General features: G+C 44.2%; 1 protein-coding gene across 1 annotated transcript; it reads right to left on the bottom strand.

Moving 5' to 3' along the window:
- Positions 1 to 282: 282 nt before the first annotated feature.
- Positions 283 to 7,916, bottom strand: HHEX (hematopoietically expressed homeobox). The gene is made up of 4 exons (XM_051981658.1): positions 7,472 to 7,916; positions 4,416 to 4,594; positions 3,245 to 3,295; positions 283 to 1,361 (listed from the first exon to the last, which is right to left on the bottom strand). Exons 1-4 carry the CDS (start codon positions 7,848 to 7,850, stop codon positions 1,137 to 1,139), a joined length of 834 nt encoding a protein of 277 aa, XP_051837618.1. The 5' UTR covers positions 7,851 to 7,916; the 3' UTR covers positions 283 to 1,136.
- Between the last annotated feature and the right edge of the window lie 1,198 nt (positions 7,917 to 9,114).

Genomic DNA, 9,114 nt, shown 5'->3' with positions numbered 1-9,114 from the left:
GGAAAGGTGATAGGCTAAACCCATTTTCACACATCTGCATAAAGTGACTGGAAGGACTAATATTGGGCAAATATAAATACAAATCCCCCATTGAACCAACACCCCAGAACTAATAAAAATTCAGTCCTTAGCTGGAACTTGGTTCAGCCTGGTCACATACAAAGAACTCTGCAGATTCTGACAAAATGAAAACAGAATACTGTGAAAGCTTCCACTTGGGTCAATCTAACAATGAAATTTGTTTTATAGACACATCTTTCTCTTTAAAAAAGACACTTGGCAGGTTGTCATAGTTCGTTTCATTGGATTTTTTTGGACAGTCATAGTATGTACACAATATAAACAATGAACATAAAACCACAAAGAATTATCTACAATCTACATATATATATATTATTCAACTTGCTATTTTGAGTATATTTGGGATTAGTTTTGGTAACTTGTGTCAGTTTCTTCTCAATGTTTTGTCACCCTTTATCACAGTTTCTTGTCAATAGCTATTGGAAGATTACCAACAGAGCTGAAGGCAGCATCTTAACCAAAGTATTTTACCAACAAAGGAGCAGGATTAACAGGCAAGTATCTGAAATGATTCCAAGTTTAACCAGGTTTAAGACTAGTGCTGCAAGACTTAGATAAAAGTAAAAAAAGAGTTGACTTTTTAAGTGACAGCCAGGTGACCTGGATTCGAGTCCTGGGAGACTTCACAAACAAGGAATCTCCTATGATGATCGTAGGTCTGGATTAGGAAAGGCATCAATACAGAAAGTCTATTTAAACCTGTCAAATTACATATTTTTTTTTAATTAAATCAAGAAATTGGTAATCTGGTTGTGGCAATTTACTTGGGGAAGAATGCTTAAGCATTGCAAGATCAATTTTTAGCATAGCAACTTAAAAATCAAAACATTTCTTTAGTAAAAAAAAAAAAAAAAAATCAAGGTTAACGTGTATCTGTTAACTAGCCAAAGCACCAGATTGTTTAGTTTTCTGATAGGAAAATGAATTTCCTTTGGTTCTCTTTACCCCCTCCCCCCCTTCCCTCAGCTCTTCTGTAGAGATCTTCCAATTAAAAGAAAATAAAAGCTATTATTTCCAAGTCCAGTTTTGTTCAGATTCCAGATGTCCACTCATCATCATCCTGCCTGGTAATAGCTTTTATCCCCCTCAATGTCCACTTCTTGTTCGGAATCCTCTGAAATCTCGGAGTCCAGATCTCCCTGAGAAGCAGGGGAGGGAGCACACTGTGCACTGTCCAAGGAAATGTCTTTTATCTGCTCGCTGGGCAAACAGCTATCTTGTCTCTGATCACAGTGATGGTCTGCATTTTCCAATTCTTCTTTTTTGTTTTGAGGATTTTCCTATACAAAAGGAATAAAAATGAAATAGGATATAGAATAATGAAAAATGAACTATATAATTTTGGCCTCAGAATTAATGCCTGATCTTTAATACTACCAAGTCTTGTTAAGAAGTATTCAGTTATTGCTAGCTTACTGAGGCAGACTGTTAAAAGCTTCAAGTTTTGTTTGAGAGAGAAAAGGTTGTGTTTAACACATTCTTCTCTCCCCAATAGTTTATCCTCATGGAAAGCATTCCTTATCTACTCATCTATTTACATTTTTGTTCCCTTCCCACTAGAAAATGAACTCCTTGAGGGCTGGGACCATTCTCCATCCCCACCTCATCACCACCTGTAGCTGTTTAATTAATGCTTATTGAAGGAATGAATGAATTTTAGAGGAAGAAATCATTTTGCCAACACCAAATTGAGATTACCCCTCCCACCCCCCCAAAAAACCAAAGAAGTTAACAGTAACATACCATCCTAATTGAATTATACTAATTTAGTATTTAACTCCAGCGGTTTCAAATTTGTTTGAAGAAATTATTTTTAAAAGTACAATCTCTTTAGGGTTTCCCCTCCTTTCTGCCATCACTAGAGACATTAACAGGATTTGACTACTTAAAATAATACGCTAGCACACTAAAATAATTTCAGAATATTTTCAAAATAATTAGAGTCTAATTTACAATTTCTTCTCGGGTGAAAATTTAAACTGCCAGGATGTGAGAGCAGAAAAGTTATGGCCTCGGGGTGGAAATGGGGTGGGCAGTAGAAGGATAGTCCAGTATTATGGGAAGATTCTTGGTGGAGAAGAAGCAAAGCCCACCCACCTCAATGAGTCAGTTATTAATTAGGTACTACTAAGATAGGCAAAAATAAAAACAAACCCGGAGTAAAAATTGGAATCAAAACTCCCCTTTTGAAATTAAATAAGTGAATTAATTCTGCCATAACTATTTTATTGCTGAAATTTTCCATTTTCTACGAAGATAAAGGCCACAAATACACAACCGAATAGCATGGAGAGTACAACAATCAGTCAGGTAACCTTGGTGAGTGCAGATTGCCACGAATCTGATTCCTCCAGAAAAGTTTTAACCAGCTTGTAACCAAATTAGGATAATTGCCTTTTAGTTCAGTTCAACAATTCCATTCCATTCAACAAACATTAATTAAGCAACAACTCTAAGTCAAGCATGCGGTGGGCTAGAGACACAGAGACCAAGCCGCTTCCTCCGTCCCTCACCTCTACCCCCACCCCCTACTCTGACTGCCACTTAGTGAAGACCCGAGCTTTATTCTCCCGAGAAAAAGCTTCAGTTGCATTTGCAAATGGGACAGAATATTTTCTTGCGTTTCAGAACCTCCTATTCATTTATAGCCTGGACTTAAGCTAGGGCTAAGGGGCAGGAGTTACAAATAGTTGATATTTTCATTGTGTGTGCAGCCGATCAAATGGACTCTTAAGGTGTTTGTTTCCTTCTATTTACCTACCAGTCCTGCCTGGTTTTATTATAATTGTGTCAATAGAAGAAACAATATTCTACCCAAAGATAACTGCTTAAGTCATTTACTCGCAATTACTTTATCTTTCCTGCGTTAATTAGATAAACAACATATGGGTTTATAAAACAATTAGCGTGGTCCTTTAATAGCCAGTGTGTGAAACCCCCACCGTAATGGCCATCGGAACTGACTGCATTAGGCGCTTTTAGCGTTAGTGCCGCCTGGCCGAGTCCGACTGGATTCCAAAAAGGCTATTTGCCTTTTTAATCAAGGTGAAGAGGCTAAATAGCCTCGGGGATGACTTTTGCATACAACCCAGAATAGGTATCCCGTTAGAAGATAAGATCATTAAAAGAATTATTGCTATAGTAACAAGACCTCGCCTCTTACCTGCTTTAGCCTTCTCCACTTGGCTCGCCGATTCTGAAACCAGGTTTTAACCTAGAAAGAGAGAATGGGACGCGTTGCTACATGTTCGGGATGCAGATCTTCGAGAAGGTCCTTTAAAGGGATATTTGGAAAGGGGGCGGAAGGATTTGAAGGGGGTCACGGAAGAATTTTGGGGTCAGAGGACACGATTAGTCGCTGCAGAGTGGTGGTGTAAATTTACAAGTATAATTCTGAAGGACTTAATATGAAAAATCTTATCCATACCCAGAGAAGGAACCGATTGTGTCCGATTACAGGATGAAGCATTCTCTCTCTCTCTCTCTCTCTCTCTCTCTCTCTCTCTCTCTCTCTCTCTCTCTCTCTCTCTCTCTCTCTCTCTCTCTCTCTCTCCTCTTAATTTTTCTTGAGGGTTTTAATTTTCATTAGAGTGGGAAATCTATGTTTTCCTGAACAACTTGATTTTTATAGAAATGTTTTGCATAACTTCACATATGGTTTCTCAATTATGGGTGGGGATAAGGGAGAAAACCTAGAATCAAAATTTCAAAAACAAATTTCAAAAACGAAAAATTGTTTTGTGTGCAAATGGGGGAAAATATTAAATAAATCAACCAAATTAAATTAACAAGTGTTTATAGAGCATTATATAAAATTCCGAGCCCACGACAGCTAGTGCAAACATTATTATCCCCCTTTTACAGATGAAAAATGAGTCTTAAGAAGTTTATCAAGAGCTTCAGATAATTTAAATGATTGACAGGCAACAAGCTGTACCTAACTGGTGTTTCCTTTTTTTCCATCCGCCAACTAATGTGCTTCATGGTTTATATGTAGGAAGACAGGTTAACTTAATTTATATGCCATTTAAGGAAACAGTTGTTTAACCAAGAAAATGAGACTTAAGTGACATCATTTAAGATAGCAAGCCAAAGCCACAGGTGGTCTCTAGTATCTTCCTCTATACCATAATGCATAAAACCTCATGCAAGGTTATCTTGAAAGGGTCAAAATAATTTAAAGTTTCCTGGTAAGTGTTTCTTCAATATTCACCTAAATAAGATCTAAGAATCTTTAAATCAGGTGCTCCCAACCTGGACCATCCTTTCTTGCTCCTTTTTCACTCAGACCCACTGTTTTCCCAGAAGTTCCAAGGAATTGTTTCCCAGCTCACCTGCCTCTCACTGAGTTGTAGCATCTTGGCAAGACGCTTCCTCTCAGGTGGGGAAAGGTATTTCTGGGTCTCAAACTTCTTTTCCAGTTCGATGGTTTGATCATTGGAGAACCTTACTTGTCCTCCCTTTCTTTTGTGAAGTGGCCTCTGCATGAAGGGGCCCCAGAGAAGGGGTTTGCCTGTTGGTGAGGAGGGGGAAAAATTAGGGTCAGTGTGACCTTGACTACCCAAAGCACCAAGCCTTCGATTCCTCCTTATATTTAAATTGGGATAATGGACTCCTCACTGGCCTATTTCTGCAGTCGTCATGGGGGAAATAATTACAACAGTACTATACAATACTTGAATTTGTAGCAAATTATTTCCTGACAACAACTCATGAAGTAATTCATTTCCATTATATCAAGGGAAAATCTGAATTTCAGAAAACTAAAGCAACTTGTCTATTGTTATAGAATTAATTGTGGAGAGAGATTTTAACTTAAGGGTCTATTGGCTCCAAATCAATGCTCTTTCAGTTGACAAGCAAAGTATACATTCATATTTTTCTCTTTAAAAGAAATTCTAGGGATTCTGGATGACAAGTTATTTAGCTGCAACTTGGTGTCATTCTTGAAGATACATACAGTTTGATTAATTACAACTCATATTTATATATCAATTATACATCCATTATCTAATTTGAGTGTTGGTGTCAAAAGTTGGGCTGGGATCCTAACAATGTCATTTACTAATGTTAATAACTATCCTGATTTCTTTTTTGAATTTCCACTAAGCCACATTTTCAGCAGAAAGTTTTCTCCTAGCATTTTTAATTCTAGTACCTTCTCTCTTTTAATTATTTCCTATTTATCTTGTCTATATGTTAGTTTGCTTGTTGGCTCTCCCCATTAAATTTATGAGCCTACTTGAGGGCAGGAGCTCTCTTGCTTCTTTTTGTCTCCTCAGCGCTTAGCTTAGTGCCTGACTGGAAGTAGGTGCTTAGTAAATATTTATTAACTGACTGGTAGTATAATTCTGTTTGGCAATTTACTAGAATTCAATTACCAAAGCGTTCCATTTCTCTCCAAGTCTCAATTTCTTCATCTGAGTATTTTCAATACCTAATTCTAAAGATCTGAGGAAACCGATTGCATGAGATGTTAATATTCTTACTCCTCCCCAAGCTCACACTAGCACTCATCTGCCAAAGACTGAGCAGAGTTTAACTACACTGTGGGGATTGACTCTCATACCTAAACCTCCAGAAGTGGTCCCTTCGACTATTTCTTACGTGGGGCTAACGAAGACTTTTGTGGAGAATGAAAAAAAGCTTCTCCCGTTAAGGTCCTTCTGCGATTAAGATTTGGCTCGCCAGCGTACCAGGGTGCACCAAGAAGTTTCAATCTTCTTTAAGAGATTCTTGACTTCTCTGATTTCACACCAGGCTCGCAGAGGAGGCCAGTTAAAGTCACCCCTAGGGCTATGGCAACATTTCCGTCAATGTGTTTCCTGTTGGTCTATCTCGAAAAACCCCATGCTTCCTTCTGCTCTTTCACAGTCGTAACCCAAGGAAACTCTGTGCAAACGTCCTCCCCGAGTGCCAGCCTCAGAGATCCCAGGGAGTCAGTTCCAGTGAGGCTGGAAACATAACGTAATCTAACTAACCTAGCGTACTCTAACCCAGAAGTTTTCTCTGGAGCAGCTGAGATGGGAAGGAGTGGGGGTTTCTTGAAGCAGTTATTTACGTATCCACTCCTTTAATCTTTCTTTCACAGCGAAGGGCTTTAACATCACCCCTCGTTCCATTCGTGAAAAATTAGTCTGTTTTCCCCTGCGGCCCGATTCTGCGTTTTAACAACGCATCCACGAAAAGCTGCCATAGATTCAGGCAAAACTGTGGCAAGTTCTTGGGACTAGCCCCCGAGTTAGAATTCAGGAGAAATCACTGCCCAATTGGCCTGCAAATGGCTCGGACCAGTAAGCAGGCTAAATTAAAAGTAGCCTGCTGAGGCGTGCAGGCTACTGGGCGCCAGCCTCGCTCAGGTCCAGATTCCTGTGCTCTTGGGTCTGTCCGTCCCGTCGGTCTGCGTCTAAAACCTTTGATAATCTAGCATTGTTTTTCGAGATTTTGCTTGCGTCAGCCTACAGACTGGTGCAAAACAGCCTCAAAAAAAAAAAAAAATAGGAAGCAACTGGTTATTTTAGCTGCCATAAAGTCACATCCCACACAGAGGAAATGAACAATATCAGAAAAACGGATCCCGGCTATCAGAAGTCGAGTGTTTCCTGAATTTGTCTGTATTGAGGATGTCGATAAAATAATCAGCAGTGTGCACGACTCCCGGGGAAGGGGCTGCTCCATGCAGCCAGGAAAACACTTAACAGCTTCTGAAACCAGATTTACTCCTATCGAGAACTCAAGATTTCCTGTATGAACGGAAAGGGTCAGGCTCTTTTCGCTGCACAAACTTGTTGAACCAAGTCCAGCCTTGTAAGCACCAGGGCTGCCTGAGGCTATCAATGCCACGAGGGAACGGGGGGCTCCCTTGAACCCACTTAATTTCGTGTACCTCTTCTCTTCTCCCATAGCTCTCACAAACCCGCCCCGCCGCAGTTCCCTATATATCTCTTCCCCCATGGAGAACAGACTACAATGAATGCAAGAAAATGTTAAGTTCTCCGCACCAAAAACGCGCCGCTAAGCGCAAGTCCAGCCACTACCCCGAGGGGACCCCTGCGGGCACCCAGGTGGGTTCCGACCACACGCTGCCACTACCTATTTATCGTAGGGTCAGTGGACGACATGCAGGAAAACCAATCTGAGTCACCCGTGTGGTCAGAGGCCTGACTGAGACCTAGCAAGACAAGAGGAAGGGTGGTCCAGTCGAGCAGCCCCTGATCCCTTCCCTGGCCGGCTCGCCGAGAGGCCGAGACTGGCGTTTTCTATGGCTTTTTCTATAACTTTCAATTGCTTGCTCCTGCCCGCCCACGCCCTCGCTAGGGACCAGCGCCAACGCCCCAGAGCTGCCGCCGGCGGGTGACACTTTCCCCCCACGCTGCCCCGGCCGCCTTACCCAGGGGGTCGTGCCGGAGCAGGGCATGCGTGTAGTCGTTCACGGTCCGGGGGAAGGGGTAGAGAGGGCCCGCGAAGGTGCCTGCCCCATAAGTGGCGGCCAGCGCGGCCGGGTGGTGGGAGAAGGCGGGATGGATCGGCGTGGGCTCGTAGATGGGGGTCCGGTAGGAAGACACGAGGCTGGTGAAGGAGGAGTTGGGGGAAGGCAGGGTGGGAGCGGGGGTTGGAGTGGGAGCGGCGGGCGGCAGCGGGGCTCCGTGGCCCCTACCCAGGATGTTATCGATGTAGAAGGGCGTCGGATGCACAGGCTGCAGCAGCGGAGTAGGCGCGTACAAAGGGACCCCCACGGCGGCTCCGGGCCCGGCGTGCGGGTACTGCATGGCTGCCGTTTGGCTGGCTGGCAGCCCCTCTGTGAGCAGCCCTCCCGCCTCCCAGCGCTACATTTATCCGGGCTTCGCGCTCCCGGCGATAGGCTCGTCCGGCTTCGGGGTGGGGCCGCCCAGTCCCTGTCCCCTTCCTGCCGCGGGGCTCGGTGGCCAATGGGGCCGGGCCCCAGAGCCGCCTCCCGCCCCTGCTCCCGGACCGCCCCCCCACTTTTGCTCCCTCCCGCAACTCTCCGCCCCTCCGGGGTCTGAGGGGTGCCGGGGTGCCTGGTCCTCAGAAGCTGGCTGTTCGGGGCCTCCAATCCAGGTACGGGGTTGAGTCCGGTCCTCCCCGTGAGCCCAAGAAGAGGCGGTCCTAGGCTCTCCCAGTCCGCATCCCGAGCCCGCGTCGTGCCCCGAGGGAAGAGCCCAGGAGGGCAAGTGGTAAAAAGGGAAGGGCTGGGTGGGGAAGCGCCCAGCCGTAGCTCCCAACCCTGCGGCCCGGGCGGAGCCATCCACCTCGAGGACTGGGGTGGACCATTTTTACAACGACGAGTTCAGGGCCAGGACCTGAGCAATCAACTGTCTTTGGATTTGGAGCAGCAGTTGGAAGTAGATGTTCCAGAATAGCCCAGATGTCTTGGGTCCACACTGTGGGATCTCCGCCTGTACAATCCACAATCCTCGGTTGAAGTTCCCGCAGCCGAGAGCTCTTGTTGGGGAGGGACATTGTTGCGCTCCTGGTCGGAGCTGGGGTACGGGCAACTGTCCTGGGCAGGAGGGGCTCACTTAGCGCTTTGCTACGACTTTTCCCAAGCAATACTTGGCTGGAGTAGTGGCGTGGAAGGGAGGGGGAAGGGGCCACTTTTTAAGTGAGAGACTTTAAAACTGAGTCACAGACGCCTTGAACACCTTTCGGGTCCAGTCGCCTGCTATCTAATGCCATTAACAGACTAGATTCCTGGTTCTCAGTCACTTCATTGAGTCTTCAAGGGGAAAGCTGGGCTTCTTGAACTAAGGGATTGAAAATGTTCAACTCTCCATAGGGAAAAGAGGATTCTAAAATTTCATTCAAAAAGTTTTGTGGGGTTTTAAAAATTATAAACTATTATAAAGTCAACCGCTTGGACTAGGCAGTGTGCCATAATATATGGTTAAAGAGCTAGTCTGAGAAATTTGGGAGACCTGAGCTCTTCCGAACTAGCCATGGGATCCTGGGCAAATTTTCTAACTTGATCCCAATTTCCTCAACCATAAAATGGGAATAATAATAGCACCTGTT

The sequence above is a fragment of the Antechinus flavipes genome, chromosome 2 (assembly GCF_016432865.1).
Source record: "Antechinus flavipes isolate AdamAnt ecotype Samford, QLD, Australia chromosome 2, AdamAnt_v2, whole genome shotgun sequence".
Classification (NCBI taxonomy): Eukaryota; Metazoa; Chordata; class Mammalia; order Dasyuromorphia; family Dasyuridae; genus Antechinus; species Antechinus flavipes.
Note: the sequence above shows the minus strand (reverse complement) of the source record. Positions and strands in the feature narration are given on the sequence as shown.

What these genes read in the sequence shown, in the direction of transcription:
- HHEX (XM_051981658.1), bottom strand. Translation starts at nt 7,850, where the DNA reads ATGCAGTACCCGCACGCCGGGCCCGGAGCCGCCGTGGGGGTCCCTTTG. An exon ending in TACAACTCAGTGAGAGGCAG is followed by an intron (nt 3,296 to 4,415) that starts GTGAGCTGGGAA and finishes CTCTCTTTCTAG; the next exon opens with GTTAAAACCTGGTTTCAGAA. An exon ending in AGTGGAGAAGGCTAAAGCAG is followed by an intron (nt 1,362 to 3,244) that starts GTAAGAGGCGAG and finishes CCTTTTGTATAG; the next exon opens with GAAAATCCTCAAAACAAAAA.